The sequence below is a fragment of the Photinus pyralis genome, unplaced genomic scaffold (assembly GCF_008802855.1).
Source record: "Photinus pyralis isolate 1611_PpyrPB1 unplaced genomic scaffold, Ppyr1.3 Ppyr1.4_LG3b, whole genome shotgun sequence".
Lineage (NCBI taxonomy): Eukaryota > Metazoa > Arthropoda > Insecta > Coleoptera > Lampyridae > Photinus > Photinus pyralis.
In genome coordinates this window covers 24482799-24505678 of record NW_022170510.1, presented here as the reverse complement: position 1 = coordinate 24505678, position 22880 = coordinate 24482799, and the positions used below count along the sequence as shown (strand labels likewise).

At 35.4% G+C, this 22880-nt stretch overlaps 1 protein-coding gene across 4 annotated transcripts in view; it reads left to right on the top strand.

Moving 5' to 3' along the window:
- Nucleotides 1-21585, top strand: part of LOC116166583 (terminal nucleotidyltransferase 5C) — a 35263-nt gene extending 13678 nt beyond the window's left edge. The window contains exons 1-2 of one of the 4 annotated variants that reach the window (XM_031481578.1): nt 2971-3227; nt 19135-21585. In XM_031481578.1, coding sequence (XP_031337438.1) covers nt 3138-3227; nt 19135-20406 — 1362 coding nt within the window. In that variant the 5' untranslated portion in view covers nt 2971-3137 and the 3' untranslated portion in view covers nt 20407-21585. Of the gene's footprint in view, nt 1-2970; nt 3228-17978; nt 18154-18961; nt 19081-19134 lie in introns of those variants that run through there. The other 3 variants (XM_031481580.1, XM_031481579.1, XM_031481577.1) reach the window with 3 other exon arrangements.
- The last annotated feature ends 1295 nt before the right edge of the window (nt 21586-22880 follow it).

The following is a 22880-nucleotide window of genomic DNA, read 5'->3' as shown; positions in this document are numbered from 1 at the left end:
CTTTTGTAACTTGTTAATTAAATGTTAACTGTATGGGGGTGCCAGACATGCGCAAGAGTAGACTGTATCATTACATTTATGGTTTAAATGCCAAACTGCTCTTTGTATTAATTATGCTTCCTAAATGGGGAGTGTGGAATTAATTGCTCTATTTATAACTTGTTTAGACGATCATTACTTTTGTCAATGACCGCACATACATACAGACAGAAACAAATGATTCTTTAAAAGTTTCTTAACATGTTCGAAAAGGTCGATTTGATGAAATCTTGACATGGCCAAAAACCCATTTGTTGGAGGTTCCAGCTTAATTTTAAGCTAACACCCCCAGTTTCATTAAAAAATACTCCCAAATTGACGAAACAATACATTAGCAATAACCTAGCTGTGCTATTACATTTTGTTAAGAAAGTACCCGGAATCTATTTATCTATCACTTAAAAAGCTCGCGTACAGGGGTTGTCGAAACTTTTTTTTGTAGGTAAGTTGACACAACTGTCCTCCTGTACTCACGCGGAATTTGAGCGTCATTTAGTTTGTTTACAGTGGTCGATTTGTTACTTAACCTCAAACGTGTTTTGCGATTTTTAAAATGGATAAAAAATATCGAACAAAGGATCTGTCTTAAAATTCAGTCAGTGCTATTGAATATGATCCGGCTGACGGATCAAAAGTCAGGTTTCCGAGTGGCAAAAAATTCCCTTACTGAAAATCGTATGCGATTCTTCGTATCTTGTTTCTTTTTCCAATACTTAAATTACCAACTCGAGGCACCAGTTTTCATTCGATAAAGAACATAAAAGAGAATTAGCGGCGAGTACTGAAGTCCATTCCAAAAAAAAATTCGATCAAAAAATGTTTTGATAACTGGGGTGTTCGTTGGCGTAGTGGTATTATTTCGGAAGGGGTCTCCATTTGAAGGCGATACCATAAACTTGGATGAATTAATACATATTTTTCGTTTCATTGTCCAATTCGCGTACTTTTTTGGCAGAGTAGTACATTTAACAAAATTCGTCGGTGGGGGTGCTAAGTGCATTGGAGGGTGGCCGCTATAGGTATTCAATGGTTTCTTTATCCAGAAAACGGAAATGCAAGGATTGGTTAATGTGTTGAGATGTCTATGTACATATTTTATATATTCTTCGCTTATGTCTCACTAATTATCTTATTAATAATCGCGCCGGAACCTCGGCCGGAACGGTTCATCAGGCAGGAAAACAGAAATTTTGTCGGAAATTTGATGGACTCGATTCGACATCTCAAAAAATATAGACTGCAACTTTCGCTCGAGCGATCTTTTTGAGTATAAACTGTAAATAAAAGTAATTTGTGTGCAAAATCCTTTGTTGCCGAGTTTTACTGAATATTGATTAATGCCACAAAAACAACAGAAACATCAAATAAAAAATTATGTTCTCCGTTATGATTTGTTTAAAATGGATGGCCGAAATAACCGGCGATATTATCGTAGGAATGTGTATACATAGTTAGAAACAAGTAATGTACAAGATTTTGATACCTTCCACAATAGATCAATCAATCAAAATTAACTATTACTGCTGTGTGCGATGTTACTACTTAAAGACACCACCTTTCTTTTAGCTTTTCGCGTTCTTTACTACCTAATAACAAAATGTAGAGGTATCACATTGAACTCGCCTCCCTCAAAATAACCCCTCTTCTGGTGTATTTAGATCATATATCATTCACGAGACCACAACACGCTCAGGTAAATTATACGGTTTACAAAATACTCTGGTAAGCACGAAACGATCTTGTATTTTATATGCGCAGTTCGTAATTCTTGCAAAGATTACGTATGCACACAGTTTTACCCATCGTGATTTGTATAGTGTTGACCAACATTGTATTTCCCGCATTTTTTATGTAGGTAGTTAAACCATTATGGGAATAAAGAAAATTATCACAACGTAGCATTTTTACGTAACCGTGAATTATTGCAACAAGTTTTTTATAAATTAAATTCGCCCGATTGTTTCTTTCACAAAACTACATTATAAAATTTGCCATGCTTTATACTTACATACTTTAATTACTTTAATTCGACGAAGTGTAAAATTAAAACTACAGTAAAAGTAGTATGACCTAATGGACGTTTATGCAAAAGTGTTGCACAAAGTGAGGTGATCGCCGATGCTTTGTTTGTCGCTAAAGCGTAATAGTGACGCACTTTGATTATTTCAATTGTTTGCGAAAAGCGTAAATAATGAAAAAAATGAGTAGCCTCTCTTAGGTGGGGAAATTACCAGACGATTTGTGGCCATTCATTTCAAAATACATTGACTCGCACCGCACACTATTATTACTATATAAACCAATCCTATACACGTTTATTTAATTACCTGACATTGTGTCCTTGTCCTTGTCCCTATTCATCGGTTATTTACTAATTTTTTCCATGACAAATATTTATTTGGGCCGAAGTTCACGTTTTAGCCGGATAGTAATTATTTTAATAATCGATTGTTAAATCCTCCCTGTAACATACTGACGGTAGTCGACGTCTATTATCATCAGACTGGCGCCGGCTAGGCGGGGGTTGCACGAAAATCATGTAGCGTCTCCGACGTAATCACATGTAAGGGCATACTGTAACCACCTACACGAATAAGCTTTATTTCTGGCTTGGATATTTTTAACTAATGCTATCAACCCGCGTGATAGGTGACAGAAATTAACAAGGTTTTTCGTCATCCATTCTCGGAATTTATTTTAGCCACTTTACAAGAGCGGGTTGCATTCTATTTTTATTTATTTATGGGAGCACGTTGACGACTTTTTGATTGTGATGTTCTGTAAAGTAAAACTGTCAATGGTTAAAAATCGTAAGTGAATTCCATACATAACTTGCAAGGATACTTTATTAGTTTCGCCGTTATTTAATAAGAGTGGGGTAATCTGAAGAGAGCAAGTGGTTTACCTCGAAAGAGAACTAGAATGTACCATAGTCAGGTTTTATTTAGAAACTGAAAGTAACTAGAGAGGAGGTTATACACACATGGTGGATGACTGCAAGTTACTGTTGTTAACTAATGCTAATAACGGGACATTTTTTTTATAATTTAGTTTATTGTGCTAGTGATGTTATTTAACATAGTGTCGTCCAAATTAGTATGATGTTACGCTATTCATTAGCATTTGATAAAATAAGACTTACACTTTCATCCATTTACGCCGAAGAGCAATGCCCTAAGAGTAAGATTGTAAGTGCACATTTTTTAGTAATACATTTTTACGTATAGGAACCGAACCGAAATATTTGCGTTATCACATGAATATTTTATCGTAACGTGCAATATCGAATGTGTTCTGTTAGCAACAAGTCTAACTGATTAGGGTCAATTTATTTGTACCTATTCTTGTTTGGGGGATTATGACATCTTTACGGCATAGTATTGCGTAATTCATTAATCAATCGTAATGAAGATTACAGTTGTCACATAAATAGTATGCTGATGCATCTAAATTTTTCGAAGTTTAGAAAATGTTATCCAATATTTTTACTACAATAACATTTTTAAGTGTGATAGGACTATCTTTACAAAATTGTACCCCAAACAGCTCTAGGCTACAGTTTTTTTTGTTGTGTAGTTTTTTTACACTCGAATGGGATATGAATGAGAATTTTTCACATTTTCATTGCGTTTTTGCAAATTTATTGTAACAATAGTGGTAATATTACCATTCTGCTATTTCTGCTGTTTGTAGGTATACATTTTTACTGTAGTGTAGATTTACATTTTGTTTTGATAAACGGGACGCTATTTCCTCGGATTCAGTGAGAAGTAGATAATTTTGCTAGGAAAATGTCTAAATTTGAGTAAAATATTTATTCAAAGAATTTAATCGATTTAGTTACTCAGGCTGGTGAGCTGATAAAAAAGCATTTATTTTTTCGAAATAGGCTCTTCAAAAGGCACATTAAAAATACTTTAAAAAAACACTCAAAAATCAAAATAAGCGATAATAATTCTCCAAAAATTTTTATTCATATTACATTTTTTTGCGTAGGTAACAATTAACCTTTATCCTTAACCTTGGGTATTTTAGAATTTCAAAAAATTAACTTCAACACGCATATTACGAAGTAACTATTATGCGAGTTTTTGTAAAATCAGCGAACGCCAGTATAGTAAGTGTATTAAATCACTCCATTTATATTGTAATTGATGTTGGAAGATCAGCATTCTTATTTTAATTAATGCAATCCTCATCTATTTATAAAATTAAATAGTAAATGCGACAATTTGATGTATGCCTTTTGTTCTACTAAATTATTTTTTTTTAATTTTTATTAAAATAAGCACTAACGTACGACTAAAGGTCTACCTCAAAATTTTGCATTATTTATAAAAATTATAGATCCAAAAAACATTTCGTTCCGCTTATAAAATTGAAGAAATCCGCTCTCTAAGTCTTACCATAGGGTAAACATTTTTTACTCTACGATATTACCTTGATTTACATGAAGTAATGAACTAAGTTTAGTGTTGTTCGCTGGTCTCTGCCAATTTTTTACAAATTGTTTAAAAGCTATTTTAGAAATTTGAGCTCATTTCGTAAAACACTGCAAAATGCCCCTGAATGGTCAAAATCCTTACGGACAAGCACGTATGCGTACGACGTTATCATATTGAGTACCTACAACCCTGAGTGTTTGTTTTAGGTATCACGCTAGGGGTCGGTTTTTTATGATACCGTGAATCTAACAATTAATCTCGTTAGAAGTAAACGTATTCACAAAGTAAGCAATCATAGATCATTTTACCTAAATCATGGATTGCCTATACAACAAGTAGACGCTGCCATATTGACGTCGTTAAATGGAGTATACCATCTGGAACTTTATAGTCTTTATTCTGCTGACATCTAGAAATTAGTTTACAACCCAGTAACCTTTGGTTAAAAAAAGTGATAGATCTCCGATAATTTTCATAATGGTGTCACTTAATTAAAATTATGAGCTTTTTGCAACTAGATAAAAACACGCCTATACATACTAGTATTGGAAATATTCGCATTTCGTACCAAACATGCGAAATTCGCGTCTATGAAAATTAGGATACTATCAAAGGAGACGTGCTAGAATTAATTCTAGATTGGAATTAACAAAGCCATTGAGCACTATCAAGTAAGTACCGTATCGACAGTATCCGCGACTTTTCCTTCACCTACCGATCACGGTCGAGTACGGTACAATCGTCACTTAATGCGACACCGTTGTCTTTTCGCAGCTTGAACGAAACTCATGTCTTTTACCCATATACGAAAACACTTGAGAAAAAATATCCTTCCGATAGAAAAATTTCAAGAAAATTGTCAAAAACTGAGTTTTTCGATGTACACGTTTTGACTCCCCGACCCCAACGCACTTGCATAGTGCAGAGCAGTTAATTGTGTTTTAGGTAATGCAATTTGTTCCCATTAGAAAACGTTTGATTTAATTCTTTTACTTTTTAAAAAAAGTCATTTGAATTAATTAGCTAATTAAATCACTGACTTAATTCATATGAATTAATTCGTGCCGACCGTGCTACAATGTAATAATGCCAGATCGAGAACAGGAAAAAAATTCATTTTGTATTTTCCCATTTCCTTTAACATTCAAACTACTATTTATTGAAAAGCTCTATTTCGTAGAGACTAGAAGAATCACGAGATGAGTTCTAGTAGATCATCCGACATTAATCATGCGGCCAGATGTATGATTAAATTTTGCCTGGGATTTTGCATATTAGTCTACAGAGTGTATTAGCATTAGGCGCTGGGGAGTAATTTTTCCTCTAACACGTAACGTTAACATATTTTAATTCATACTTCAGCTTGGGCTTTCGTTATGCACGTTTTATTTTATACATTAACATTATAAACGACTGATAATTTAGTCCACCCCATCAAGAATTTTCTTCAGTTTATTTAAAAAGATTCCACCAGCGAATCTTTCGTTGTATTGTGTAAATTAAAGTATATGAACGTATTTGTAAATTTCCCCAGTGTACTGTATACACAGGAAAATGATGCGGTAAACAATGGACTACTGGTTTAGCGTGCAGGTTTTTGTCTTTTTGGTAAAAATACGACCTATAATTACCGAGATAATTACGCTTGAAATCAATGGCTGAATGGCACAATACCAAAGGTAGCTTGTGAGCATGGTCTGCGACCTTAGAAAGGTCATGTGGTGCGATTTTCGCCTCACGATGGAAGATGAAATTTCGCGGTTAAGATTAATTAAACAGGAACAAGGGTTTGTTGGCTTCAATTTAAATAACCGTACCTAATACTTATTTGAAAAATCTCGTAACTGTGCGAACTTTTGGTTTGGAAAACAATCAAGTATTTTTCCAAGAATTTTAATTAGCATACGTACATATTACTTTAAGTTAATAAACTTTTTTCACAATCACGCCCACCAGAAGCGAGTGTTCTAGGCATTATTGTAGGTAGTACGGTTGAGGTTAATATTCTTTACTTGCTGGTGGGCGGTTCTAGTTTAGGCTTATATAGGTCTTTACAAGTTTTGTGAAATTTGATTTCTGCAAAACAGAGTTACGTGTACATACATATACCGGGCGATCAAAAAAGGATTAGCGTCAAGTCGCCTTTGGAAGTTCAAGTTAAATACGATTTCCCATGTAATCAAAAATTCCAAAGGTGACTCGACAGCAGGGCCGGACTGGGTGGGTAAGGGCCCGGGCGCTCCATAACCAAAAGGCCCCCAAACTCATGAACCCCCCCAAAAGAAGACAAGGGATTTGCAGATTTTTTAAAATTGTATTTCAAACAACTTGCTGAACAGTATTGAACATTAAATTAAAGGAGAAGGCGATATAATTCCAATAACGTATTGGCAAATTGATCAAATCTTCTAAATGGGGCCCCGCAACGGAGGCTCCGCTTCGCGGTTCCACGAGGGCCCCGGCCGCTCGGGCGTCCTAGCGGCCTGGGCCAGTCCGGCCCTGCTCGACAACAACTCTTCTTTGATCGCAGTATATGTCGCAGTCTTTTAGGGAAGTCCGAGGGGAAGTCCGTCGAAACGCAGGCTTTTTGTGAAATGATGGATTTCACTAAGACTATGACATACATAACAATAGAGCTACATTTTTGACATTTGAGACTTGACAAAGAAAAAGCTTTAAAAAATAAAAATGCCGCTTGACTTGCCTTTTCAATGTAAACTTAATTTGTTTAATAGCGTATTGCGAATTTGGTTGGGTACCCGTTATCTAGATTGCGCAAGTTCATGAACACAAATCAATGTCATTAACATGTATGTTTGTAAAGGTGATATAAGATGCGTGGGCGAGGATCTGGATCTCGTCCATTGGGGCTGCGTTCAAAAGACGATTAATTCTACTTTAAATTTATATATAGGTAATATATACGTACTTCTGAGGTTACATAATTTTTATGGTCAAGGTCAATTTTTTTAAGACGCTACCATAATAAGTAGCCAATCAGGGGGCTGGCTGTAGGTATGCCTGTTTTTTCATATAGGGATATTAATACAAAATAAAAAATGGCCATGAATTAAACTTTTACATAATTTATGAAAAAGGCAAATGAATGTATCTACCAAATATATTTGCAAACAAGTGAAACAGCAGTAAAAAAAAGGTGACAGATTTACGACTTGCAAGAGGCAAGGCCGTGCATCCTGTAGAAGTGTAGACCATGAAAATATATTTATTAATTATGCAAGTTGGAACATTGCTACTAGGACCGGGTGATTCTGTGATAGTTTATGACCAAATCTGTAGCTTTAGTAAACTTAGTCTTGTTCGTTATCTACTTTCTGTCTATGTTAGAGCTTTTTTTAGTTGTATTGTGCATTATTGATGGCAAAATAATATATTTCCATTTCCAAGTGGGGTTCTGCTATTGAAAATTACCAAGTATTCGAATGACGTTACATTATCCTTATCGCGCAGGTACAAATTATTAAGTAAATATGTATTGTAATTGTAGACAGTTTCCTTATCTTTTCATAATACCTTAATGTTTATAAATACGGGTGTTAAAGTTTAACGAATGAATTAATGCAAAAACAAATGATACAGAAGCATAATGACGTATAAACACAATTATTACTTAAATAGATTTCGATATTGAGCTATTCGATTTTAATCAGCACTCATTTTGAGGAATTTTATTTGTTATTCAAGTATTTAAGAACGGTTTAGGTGTTTGTATGTGATGAAGATAAGCAACACAATTTTATCATAAGGTGTATGCCGAGTTAGGACCATGTGTACATTCTAAAATCTGCAAATAAGCGCAGACACCCCCAATAAATAGCCCATTCGATACGACGCTGGCAAGAAATAATTTCTATTACATTGTGTGTAAGTATGCATATGCACGATAGTCGATAACCTTTCGGTTGATTATTTTGCACGATATTTAGCAATTTCAAATTTGCATGTGCATCGTATATGGTTTCAAGTCCGTGATAATGAGATCATGTTTTGCAGTTGCGTATCTATTTATAGGTTGCCATGTGTTATTTCAATTTTTACTCATCCTGATTCCAGAGTATTTCAATGTTAAAAATGGTAAAAGCAAAATTCCCGTAGCCACGCGCGGAAAAGATACTGCGCACTACAGCTGATATTCAAAAAAGTTATAAATGTGTATCCAAAATAATATAATTACAGGCCGTAGTTCATGGACGATTTTGTTGCATTGATATAGCAACCTTCGCGATTGAGAATTTTTTAATTCATTAGAACTTTGTATCATTTCCTATTGTAATTAGGAAATTCCCTGTTTAAAAAAGTTCACATTTTTTTAAATAAGTATCGGTTCAAATTTAATTAAACCAATTATATTTTGTACATCACTGGTTAACTGTAATAATTAAACACTCTAGAATGAAATGAGGTAACACCATTAAGTATGTAGAATAATCGAATCATTGCTGTATGTGTGCCAATCATTGTTTATTTCTTCCACAGTTTTTTATTTCACATTATCTTTTTTCAATTTTATTTTTTTGTCTAATGCCGTGCATAATTATTTCGTCCTGCAGAAATGATGTAAGAGTGAGATGATTGTAAGTACTTTTATATCGATTTGCATTGTAAAATATGTAGGTATTGATTGAAAAGTTACTGGAAAGTAAAAGCGAATTCTTCAAAACTGCATTTATAATTGTTGGGTAGTTTTGTATTTCTGTGGGCACCGGAATCGTGCGCGGAGCCTTCCGAACGCTTAAAATTGGTCGAACGACGTGTATGTAATGAGTTGATTATTAAATTAGAAACTAGTGCGACTGTATTATTAATGTAATAAAGATTATTTAAAGAGCTTGTGTCATCCAAAATATATTCGTCAGAATTCAATGTACGGTTTTACTTCGAATAATACGGTAAAAAGGACTAGGTAACATAGGTACTTCATCATATGTCCGGCTTATTTTTTAATCTACTCTAAATTTGTTTGTCCACTTAAAATTGGGTATCAGGGGTTTATGTTTTGAATTATAGGATCAACAAAGTAACACCTGTATACATACAGTGTTCGGAAACTCAAGTCCCAGTTTTCTGTTTTTGATCTCTTGGTCACGATGATAAAAGATTAATATGAAAAATAATAAAACTTGCTATTTTATAAAAATTATAATAAAATATATAAAAGTAATAACCATTGTAAGCTTCATTCTTAATATATTCGCGCCTTTCGTGACAAGGTGGAGGAATACGTCTGGATAGTGCAGTATGGCGTTGATTTACGATTGACTTCAGTTCCTGATACAGAAGAAAACGACTACGCCAGACATATTTGAAATTCATATAGGGCTTTTAGCGTTTGTGCATGTAGTTTATTTATTTTTATTAATTTCAATAACTCTAATGCTGTAAAAAAGGAATCTCTCTTTTTTGTTCACCTTTATAAGAACGCAGTAACTCGTATCGCATTCACATTTTCAAGACGTGCAATTTTTACGTATCCAAACACTTGCATTTTCACATTACCAAAATGTGTTTGTGTTGCTTCTTCAAATTCATTAATTAACACACCTACTCATTTTACACAAAAAAATCCGATGCAACTGAATACCGAACGATCCTCGAGATCTCCACGCATCCATCATTTTACAACACTTCGGTCTCACCACTCACCGGATTAGCATAGCTTGTAAAAAGGTACCCATTTAGCCTTCTAAATACCTGTACTATCTAACCGCCCCTGTTAACTACATAAGCCAAGCAGGCAAATCTTTAATGAAAGTTGTAAATCACAGTATCGCATCACAAACATTGTTTTTTATGGCACTCTTTGCTCTAATTATTTTAAGCTTACATACAAAATTTCATTTAAGTACCTATCTTAAACAAAAAAATTGTGTTGCGTATGTGCACATTTTTTTGCATCTGCATAGTGGCCTCACGTTTAAGGAATATTTACTTACACAGAAAACCGGACATTCATACGTTCTTTGTAACAAGAACTATAAAACAAGTATAAATTGTGCCCATTTTGTTTAAATCCAATGGATATATTTCTTGCAGACGTCTCAATCGCCCTTTGTGAGTACCTTCTCTCTTGCTCTTCCGACAATCCGTTTGAGGCAGAGACTTGCAATAACTAGACTGCGCTTAACGTATCTAAGGTGTTGTCGACACAGTATGCAACACACAATGCACCGCGGGGCAAAAATCGCTGAGATGATATGCAATATAATGAAATAAGCTGTTATTTTAGATGTTCCGTTCATTAATCATTCTCGTGATTAGCTCGAATTAGTGAACAGATAAATTTCTGTTGAGAATAAACCAATAAACTTAGGTTAGCTTGTGCCTATCAACATGTATGCTGATTTTCAACGGATAAAAGTTTAAAGGGCCAATGGATCAGAGCCATTCGAAGAGAAAAATTTGCTCCCACCATAGTGCATTTGCAGAGAATGAAGCCGATTTTAGAAAGGTACCTACGAAGGTGTTAAACAATAATGCAATACCGAGCGTTTTCGACTTTCCCATTCACTTAACATAACGTAGAACTATTATTCGACATCCTTTACCAGCAAGACAACGACAATACCTATTTGCCTATTAGGTATAGACGTAACTAAGTACTTACTGGTACTAAGTATATTTCAGGTTTTGTTATAAGAAAAATAGCTAAGTCTGTTAAATGTTCCATATGTGCAGATGCGATATTCGCATCAGAGAGTCATTCAAAGCTTTTAACTAGAAAAAATCGTGGAGGATTGTTGCACGTATCAAGCGATGCATTAAAAATTTGCCAAATTGCTGAAAATGTGTTCAGGTTTTTCATTCAATCCACACCACACCGCGTTGTAAACAAAATGGTTATCAGCAGTCTAAGAAAAATAAATAACAGTTACAGCCCATTTGGGTTTTTGGATAGGCATATATTGAATCAAAATAATAAAATAAATAATCATATCTTAGTACTTACATCTTTAGTTTTAAGAGTATATTTTCCCATACGTGTTCACCACCAAAATACACATGTAAATCAAAATAGGACTAGAGTAAAGCAGTTATATACCAATTTAGTTCAAATAAAATACCAATAAATTCGATTAAAACAGTTAACAGCTATATGTTATCTTTTTTTGCTACTAAAATTTAGAATAAACATGGCTAAAGCAAGCTGCAGAACGTACGTCTGCCCCGCAATGAACAGTTGGTTGCCTATCCTATCTTGACAACAGGCGTTTATAGTAAAATCTACGTTACGCGCGGTCTAGTTATAACAAGTCTCTGGTTTGAGGTATAAGGGAATATACCGGAACACGATAAGAGGTCGAGGAGAAGGGCTATGGTTGGTAGAAATTAATTCCTTTCGTTGAGACCTTTCATTAGAGTACCATGCAGGATAAATCTAGTTCTACTCCCCCTCCTCTCCGTATTTTGATAAGAGGACAGAAAGAAGGGCAGTAGTTGGTAGAAAACGGTTCCTTTCGTTGAGACCTTTAATTAGAATACAATGAGACTAATGAGAGATAAAATTAATTTTTACCCCCCCCCCTCGGCCCCGTCGCTCACTGATCTCGAAAAAGAGCCACACGGGAAAGTTATAGTTTGTGCAAACCAATTTATTTCGGTGAGACCTTTAATTAGAATACCATGATGAAGGGTAGAACATGTGTTTACCCCTCCCCCCCTCCCATTTTCTAAAGTTTAACTTGGCACCACTAAAGGCATGCGTATGAAAAATCTGAGACCAATTGATTGTCGTATGTAAAAGTTATGCACGTTTTACTTTCAATAACAGCATCTCAGGAAATAATTCGTGGGGGGGGGGGGCTTTTACACAGCGAAATTTGATGGCCGTCTTGCACACCTGCAAAACTGCAAAAAATTCCAGGACTCTAGGACCATTCCCCTAGAAGTAGTTCAAAACGACAGAAGTGGGTCCGGACGGACAGACAAAATGCAAACGATACCACTTTTTTTAATTCTTAAAAAATGCGCTAAAAATTCATCACAATCCGTCCAGTCATTTAGGAGGAGATCACAAACACACGTACAAAAGAATTTTATATAATATAATATATAAAGAAGAGATGTGCTGGTTGCTAGTATTGTAGAGAATATTCCAGAAATCCTATGGACACCGAGCCGCCATGAAAAATTAGTCATCGCCGACAAAGAACGAAGGCGGTTGTGATACAATCTTTTCGGGGAAAACGACGTGTTTATTCTAGAACATTCGGAAGCGTTGTAAGAACATTCTAGAACAATTGTTGCTCTCTCTATATAAGCAAATCGAGTTGTGTTTGGGGTTAGTTCCAACATTGATGCGTTTGTGTTATGCTCGTGTGACCTATTGTTATACATTGTAAGTGTAATTACTGTTATAGATTAATCCATTTTAAGACTACTTTAAATGGATTGTTAGTTAATTGTAAATAAAATCAATCCCGTAGTTAAATTTACGTTACCGTTTTTTTACACACGTACTAAGTGCTGCCACTACTGGAACATCCTCTTTTATCCTGCACATACAAACAGTTTTATTATACTCAACTGGCCCCAGAGTATGTAGACGGTGCAACATGTCGCTATGTAATCAATCTTCTCCAAATAAATCAATGAAATGTGTTTGAGAACGACGAATTATTTTTAGCGCTTTTTCCAACTCATGTATTATTTTCAAATCATATTTAAAATCAGACCAATAACATTTGATAGCGTGGACATTAGCCATTGGTGGAAAAACATTATGCTAAGTTGTCAGACAACAGGAATATGACTAATTTACTAAACCTCTGAAACAGAGAAAAAATGTCAAATAACTTCGAAACCAGATCATTTAGTCATAGCATCATATTGACAAAGTCATACTGATTTTTTGTGAGGAATTCGAAAATGCCGCCAGAATAGATAGTGCCACTTGAAATAAGAAAGTTCCGGTATCGTTCTGATACAACCGAAAAAGCGGCCATCTTCCCGAATCGAAATTCCAAACTGTTCGTATGGGTACAATGGAACCAAGTATTGTGGAACTTTTTTTTAAAGCGGATTACACCAAAGCGTCAGCTGTGCACGCCGCCTCAATCTAGGGCGCGCTACGAAATAAATTTAAATAAGCATCCAGCATTATAATTTTCATCGTTATTCTTATTATAATAGTCCAACGTATTCGACGTAAAAATGCTAAATGGTTACAAAAGGTCCGGTAGAAGATTTTATTCTTCCAACTTGTTTAAATAGTAAAGAGAGAAAAAAAAATAAGTTTGCCAATGCGACTGACGTCGGGAGAAATTTCTGTGGTCAAAGATCAACGAAAATGTCTGAATTTTTTCGGTTTCTCTGAAAGAACTCGCCAACGGCAATACTTAGGTTAGGTAAGATCATTCTTTATTAAAAACTGCAGTGTATAACAGTACCTTTAATTTGATATTTTAATTGACCCCCTATCATGTATAGTTTAGGAGATACACCAAATTGAAGTTCCGTGTTTTTCTAAATTTTTGGAAATAATACCTTAGCGCATTTTTTAAGAATTAAATGAAATGTGGGACAACTAATTTGTCTCAAATTTGGGGGCATTGCATTCTGTCTATTGTTTTTGACTCAAGCAAAAAGTTAAACATCAAATATATACATTTAGGCATTTTTTGTTTTGCCTTTATTTTTGAGTGGGCGGGGTTTCAGCCAAGGCGTCTCTACCAACTCACTCCACTATACATTTGCACATTTATTACTATATGTATACGTAAATCTATACATAGACGCTCATTTAAATTTATGCCGTAACTAGCACTCAGATCAAGGCGGCGTACGCATCCGGAGCAAATAACTGAGCTGAACGCTTTGGCGTAATCAATAGTTTTTAATAAATTTACAACATTAACGATCATTTTCAGAGATGCATGTTGTGATATGTTAATCAGCAGATTTAACTCGATTATTTGTCATCGACAGATATTTACTTTCAATCCATCTAAAACGACTGTAACTACAGTGGCGTTCCTGTCAGTTCTGTCATGTCGTATATAATCCCCATTAATCGCAGCTTCTCGAATATCTAGATATAAAATCAAAACAGAATAGGGATTAGCATGTCAAATTTTACGAATAGGTAGTCCTGTTGAAGCCAAACTGTCTAAAAATGCGGAAACGTCAACGTATGGTAATTTTTACTATATTAAGGCTGGGATTGCCTGAAAAGAGAAGTACCCATAGTAAAGGACAAAGTTTTTTTCGTTAGAATGTGCTGGTACCTAATAATGAATAGCGTAACTACAGCAGTTTTCTATACAAATATTTAAATAATTATACTCTCTTTAAGTGGGCCCCAAACAACACAGAGGGTGCTTTAAAAAAAATGCAATTTGATTTGCATAACCACACGACAAGAAGATACAAAACACAAACGCAAGGTCGTTCACGGCTCCTTACAGACTGCTAGGTTAACAAAATTATAATTAGCTCTCTACCGCACATAACTTGAGGAGAATAATGAAACGCTTGTAACGTAACTTATGAAGTAAAAATCGCGTAATTATTGGCATGGGGGACTTTCAAAATTAAGGTCGTAAAATTGGTTCACAAGTGGCGACAGGGGCTTTTTGTTTGGGAGGACCCTCAGTAAAACTCTTGATTCCTTCACTTAATGAAATTCAATGTCATTACGAAGTGTGTTTGTTATACTTATAAGTTATAACGATCCTAGTGCCTATTCAAATAACAGGTAACGAAGACTTTGTAACTAACGAAATGTTATTACAGTAAAGACGCGTTTTGACTTTTAGGAGTTCAACCATATTTTCGTTTTTTTTATATTTTTCTCTGAAACGGTAGGGACATTTCGAATTAGAACAAGCAAAAGCTTTTATGGAGAATGGATTTTTGTCAAAAAGTATAGTAAAAGTTTTTCTTCTTGTAAAGTCAATCCGGGGACATACGGTATACCGATTTTTTTTTTAATTTTTTAGCCGTTTATACCTAAATATACATTTGTTCCCAATGTCTTACATTCGAGGGATGGTCTTTTGTAAATTAGTAATTGACAGGCTGATTCGAATTCGAGGGCCACCATGGGAATCTCGGGAAATGTAAGAGATAGGTAGGTGGTAAATTTGGCAAAGTTGTGTATTTTGATGCTTAACAAAAACAGTTTTGAAACTGAAATTCTGACTACTTTCGGAGATATCCGGAAAAAACGAGATTTTGAAAATCGTTTTTGTTTTTTACTGAAGTTAATAATAAATGACACATTATTATGGCCACTTTTTTCCCTCTACAAGATGCTACTTTTAAATTTGAAGTTTGACGTTTCGTCTCCGGTTAACTATAATCAACTTTGTTTCTTATGGAAGTAATTTTTACTTTTTGTGTGATTTGATAGAGAATTTTTTTCTGATTTCAAAAATGTATACATCAATGTTTTTAATGCTTGTAAAACATCTTTTTTGCCTTTGTCTTAAGTAACGTACGTAAGTAGTTTCTTGCGTTTTTACGAATTAACGTTATTTCTTATTAAAACTAGATGATGTTACCATCAAGGGTAACTTTGTCAAATGTAAACTACCTATCTCTTACAGTTCCCGAGATCCCCATGGTGGCCTTTGAATTTGAATCACCCTGTATAGGTCAATTATTACACATTACACTAAACTGACTAAACTAATACTAATAATATGTAATAGGTACTATCATTGAATAAAGAGCTTTATTCAATGGTACTATTGAAGTTCAAAAAATTTAATTTGCAACAAGGTATGGATTATAAATTACGGTATTTTAATCTACAAAGTGCAATAAGCAAAGATAAAGAATAAGGAAGACGGTCAAACAAATCGCATTACAAATAAACACCCACACAAGGTCGCAACTTGCCAGACATCAACAACAATATACAACAGCCCTTTGTTCTAAAAATAACGTAAAATTTTGATATTTGTTATAAAGGAATGTTACCTATCCCCATTTCTATTATTTATTTCATAAAACGATAGGTAGAGGAGGTTACCTTTTGCAATTAATAGGAAAGAGAAACCAAATAAATTTCGAAGCAAGTGAACGATCTTTTTCTTGATGTCAGCAAATTCTTTTACAAGCAGGCTCTGTTTAACCTTGAAAGAGAATCGCTAAATGATTTAACATAGGCAACTTACATAGCCTGCTAGTTTTTTTTTGCTCGTAAATTTTTGTCTTTTGTTATCCCCATTACACAGTACTAGCTCAACGGTACTAGCCTAGTTAAAAAGTAAGAACAACTCCATCGCAAGATAAAAGCGCTTAGGTACCTATTTCATATCTTTATCGTATTTTTTACCGACTTCATGAAACTCTTGGTGGCACCCTCTGTGAGAAAGAAGCTACACTGTTGACCGCGATATTAGTCACAGCTGCGTAGTTTATTTCCATTTCTCCAGTTTACATGCCCATTTTTCAGAACTTCATTCACCACTTTTTTTATGAAAACTTTTGAGCTTCACATAAATTGCCAAAATATAGATAAGTATTCACGCTACCGATCCCATACATTCGTATTGCTTAAAATGCTCCCTAATTTTTGCAATTAATTCCTAAACTATGAACTCTTTTGACGCATGTTTTCTAGATTTTTTAAACATATATTAATGGACAAAATATCAGTTTATATTGTATGGAAACTATGCTCTGTACATCTATCTACCTAATGCATATTTTTCCGATCATATACACCCCTTGCTTATGGAATGGTGAATGAAGTTCTGAGGCAATGCACGCCCCATTGAATTACATGTGCATCACCAGTTGCCTATATTCTCTAAATCCAAACCTTAAGACGAACCAGACAGGTCGCGAACTTTAGTTTCGCACAATACGTTTTGGCACATTATCAGAAAAGTTATGAAAGAGTTAATAGTCTGACGAACTAGACTCATGTGATGATCGTATTTCCTAATTTCAAACGACTAATTATATGAAGCAGTTAATTCAGTAATTGGACGAGTGTAGGATAAGTAAACTCGTCATTTTGTAGTCATTTAATTACCCAATATGGCGCATCAGATAATTTCACTTTCGGACGTTAATCAATGTTGATACTAAACTCACGTTCGTAGTAACAAGATCGGCGCACAGAAACAATCTGGGACGTCAGAATCTTTAACTCAATACAACGCCCACTTGTGCTGTTTTGTTGCAAATTAAATTGAATATTATAATACGTACATCAAGTTGATTAGATTTGAATATTACAGATTTGTGAGGTGTTCCCTCAATGCGCTTTCGCTAAGGCTCAGCAAATCTAATTCGATTCATGTAGATTTGAGAGGTTCCTTTAGTAATATTCAGTAATATTTGTCTTCTATTCAATTACGTTTATCGACAGGTTAGGTTTTGTTATCAATTCTAACATACAAAACAGTTTACTTATTATCAAAATACCACATCCGTTTGTTATTTGCAGGTCTTGTTATGTTAGGATGATATCAGAATTATTTGATGTTATGAAAGTACATGAATGTAAGTTGAGTACGTAAACTTCGCCTCCGCTTTATGTAACCTGATGTTTAAATCATGAATGCGATAGGATGTATCGCTTATGAATATGCACGCCGCATATCTTTGAATCGATTAAACGTGCAATGGAGTGTTGTAGCGTGCTCTCATAGTAATTGTAGTGTAATAGTTTGAAGCCAAAAAACCTTCACAGGCAAGTTTTATATTATTACCATGATTGCTATTTTACTATTACTTCCTAGCATTCCTACGTCGAAAGTTGGTTTTTATTTCGTTTAAATTGTGCAATTATTTTACTCAACTTGCACCTAGTTGTATACATACATACATTCTTTGTTCTAGATTTTGAGATTAATTAATTATAAAAATTTCCCAATTGACTTCCTTCTTTGCCATATCAACATCGGGTTTGCATTACTTTAAAAATAAGTCATTGAATGTGTACACGTTAATTAATCCAATTATACTCATTATCTCTATAAATGGCTTTGCATGCCATACGATCTTATGTTGTAATGCAAATAATCGGATATACTGCTGTTTATGAAAAGCACTGAACCTCATCGAACATAGGTATTTCTCTCAAAATCTGTAATGAATACCGCGGACACTTTCCTACTTTACTATTTGTTTGGAATGATTTCGAAACGTTGACGTAGGTATACACATTTAACATGCTGTGGTAAGCGAGCTTTTGCGTAGGTCCTGGGTTTTAGTGCATTTCAGTGATCGATACTTTGTATTCGGGCCCGGGGTTCCTATGTCGTAGGCGTCGTTCATCCTGCACCCTTCGTCTATACAGTCATTCATGCCGCCCACGCTTTACAACATGACGTCATTACAATCCGCGGCGCCACCCCTCTCAACATCTTTCTCTACACCATTCTTGTTACCTAGCAACTAACGGTCCACGAGATAGAGCCCATTGCGCTTGTTGAATATCGCTCCTTCGTACGAAACCCTAGTAGTCCTTTAGAGCACATTGGGCGATGACGCACGACCTGCACACGTAAAGCAATTAACGTACGCGAGATAACGAAATTGGGGGTGATATGTCAAGTAGTTCCGTTTAATTAAATCAGATTGTGAACCCCTGCATTAATTTAATGTCATATACATGGTGTGTTCTAATTTATCTGAATTTCCGAGTCTAACGCGCATTATTTTGTTTCAGTGTGGAATAATGGGGGCAACTGTAGACGAACATCGAAGGCGAATTTCCATCGACGCATATACACCAAACCATCCAATCAACAATAACGACAACCACTCAGAGACTCAACAACGACTGGCAGTACTTAGTTATGAACAGGTTCGTCGCTTAAACGACGTAATGGACGAAGTAGTGTGCATTCACGGCAGAGGCAACTTTCCCACTTTGGAAGTGAAACTTCGAGACCTAGTGACGGTAGTACGTGGAAAACTGGAAGCAGAGACGTCATCGGGAGGCGCTGGAATGCGTGTACGAGATATTCGCCTCAACGGTGGTGCAGCTTCACATGTCCTAGCGACCGAGTCACAACCTTACAATGACCTCGATCTGATATTTGGAGTGGAATTGTCGAGCGGAAGAAATTACGACCGCGTCAAATCGGCCGTTTTGAGTTCGTTGTTCGATTTACTACCCGACGGTGTAAATCGTAAGCGTATTTCGACGTGTAGCCTGAAGGAGGCCTACGTCAGTAAAATGGTCAAAGTGTACAACGACGGAGATCGCTGGTCTCTAATCTCTTTGGGAAACTCGCGCGGTCACAAAAACGTCGAACTCAAATTTGTCGACACGATGCGAAGACAGTTCGAATTTTCGGTAGACTCATTTCAAATTGTTTTAGACTCTTTGCTTTTGTTTTACGATTGTAGTAAGTTACCCATTAGTGAAAACTTCTATCCGACAGTCGTCGGTGAATCTGTATACGGGGATTTTCAAGAAGCGCTATATCACCTTCAGAAGAAACTCATCTCGACCAGAAATCCAGAAGAAATCCGAGGTGGCGGATTATTGAAATATTGCAATTTATTAGTTAAAAATTACAAAGCCGCGCTCCCAGATTGTATTAAAACATTGCAAAGATACATGTGCTCTCGATTTTTCATAGATTTTCCGGATATCGCGCAGCAACGTGCCAAATTGGAAAATTATTTGTGGAATCATTTTGTGGGACCAGAGGAGGAATCTCTCAAACACCAGTACCTGATGTTACTTCACGACGTGGTCGAAGAATCCACCGTATGCTTAATGGGCCACGAGCGACGGCAGACTTTAGCACTCATCGAAGGTCTTGCGTGGCAAGTTCTTTGTCAAGATCAACAGCGTTTAATGTCGCATCAACCTCCGCCAGGTACTCTGGTGTATGCAAATGGTTATATCTATGCTCCAGTTGCATCGGTAATACCAACACCTTGCTATCCTTGCACTTGCAATTCATGGATGTCTTGCTCATCGTGATATGTGAAAAAGTGTCGTACAAAGCGTTAATGTGCGAATATTATGTCAGCATTGCGTCTATTATAGTAGACTCTGTAGCTGTATAGTAGTTTTTATCGTTTAAAACGTTCGATTAAACTAAGCGATTACTTCGCATAAACGATGTGAAAAATATTGAGTGAGCTACCATAAAAATGTTAGTTCTACTAATGTAATCAAATTCATTCCGAAGATACAGCGAGAAACGGTTTGATTTACGTTCTAAGGGTGAATGTGTCAAATCTTATGGCGCATCGTTGGTGTGTGGCTGTGAGCATGTTATATATTTTGGTTGTGTTTTCAGTAAATCATAGAAATTTTGGCAAAATCATGTGCAGTTTAAAGATATTTAATGCCGTTTCCTGTTACAACCACGCACATGTGATACATTTTAGTGGCGTTTTCACTGAAATATACTGCAATATAAATATGGACAAATTTTATTCCGTTCAAGTGAAACAATCTGATCAGTCTTACGGCTCGTGTTTTTAAATTGTTTTTGTACGTTTTAACATTGTATTAATCCCAGAGTTGCGTACTTTAGGCTGCACATGAATCCTATCAATATGCATAATAACCTTTTTGGCGAATTCGCAAGTATTATGTTCCACAGCGTTCAAAAGTTTGTGTGATTACCATAAAAACAAAATATGTTTCAGAATAAATGCAACTTTTCGTGATTAATACGTGATCTAGAATCTGATTTGGATTCATATTTTTAGATATTTTATATTGTAGTACTTGGAGAAACACTAAGTGGTTATTACTAAGTTTTATTTAGTTATCCTTTTTTATATTATTATTTACTACAATAGACTTAGAAGTCTCCAAAATTACAAAAAAAAGCTAATATAGACTACTTGGTGACCTCCATTATCTCGCCTGTAAGTACTTACTACGTCGCATAGGCGACCGACTGAATTTAATACAGAATGTCTTGACTCTGGATCTCCAGGATTCTGCTATAATCTTTCACTTCCATAATTATTAAAGTTAACATATTAGATTATATTTAAGAAAATATCTATTTTCAATCAAACATATAATTACCTGTATGTATTTATGGGCCTCCATTTGTATATTTTTATTGTTCCATTGGCCCATATATGAAATATAAAAGAATATAAAATTCAATAAAAAGGATCATTGAGCTACATTAAACATGGGTTTTCTTTCTCTCCTTTTCTCCAATGCAACACTTTAATTGAAAACCGTATTGTACTTATCTGTTTATTCCTATGTGATGCGACCGACGGTTCAATTACCGATGAATAAATTATGTTTTGTAGTAGAATTTTTAAAGCGGAATAAATAAAGTATGCCGTTGATTCAATGAAATGTTCAAGACGAATCTCATCGCCCGAAGCGCAGTTAAAGCAAAAAGTCCTTGGAATTTTTAATCAATTGCTCGACGTGCAAAAAAAACCGGGCTGCTTCGTACGTCTTCACAATTATTAAAAATAATAAAGAACCACGCGCTTTCATAAAGAAACCCTAGAGCCTCGTACACTGAATCTGTGTAACTGGACCGCGTTTTTAAATCGCGCGTCATAAACGTTCTCTCCCACCATTTTTTTCGAACCCTTTTAGACGCAAATTTTTTTCAAAACTTATTGCTTGGCCTCCGTAAACAAAGCACTGTTCACTTGCAGAGAGCAAACTTAAAGTAAGTAGTAATAATAAATAGTACCCTTTTTTCCTCTGTTACCGAGAGCATTCAAGGTTTTATAAGCGAATGACGACGAAGTTCATGTGCTGTAACCCTATTTTTTAATCCGCCTTATTCAAAGTAATTCAAGACGCGCGTACAAGAGAATTACAATTTTCTTTACTCGAGCAAGAATAAAAACCATGCGAGAAAGTTACTTCCGCCCCTTACAGCATTCGCCTCTGTTAACGATGCGAGAACTTTTTCTTGTTTGAGGCTCCGACACAAATATCCATGCCCAAACCTCGATTCGAACCAGGGACCCTTAGCACCGCAGTCCAGCTTCAACTGAATTGCGCCACACGAGCTGAAGCACGAGAGCATATTCCGACGACGTAATAACCGTAACTTTCTTATAAAAAATGTCAGGGGAGGGGAATAATTAACAAAAAGGCGCTATTGCACAGAACAAGCTTTAAGATGCGAATTTTTATCGAGATTGGAATCTTTCGTTCTTATAGCAATTAAAAATTCCGGATCGTTGTTTATTTTGAAGTACATACCTGGAAGTAGAGGAAAATTAAAAACGTGCACAAGTTTTGTGATAATTATTGGATGTAACGTTGTTGAAGTTTATGTTTGTTAGTTTCGTTTATGTCCAGAGGGAAGCAACATTTGGAACCCACTTTACCCGCTCTTGAAAATTGCTTAATATGACGCAATATGGAATGTTCTGTGTACAACCTATAAAAAATGTGCCAGGTTTTATTACAAAAAAACTGAGAAAAAAAGGTCAAAGTTAAAAAAC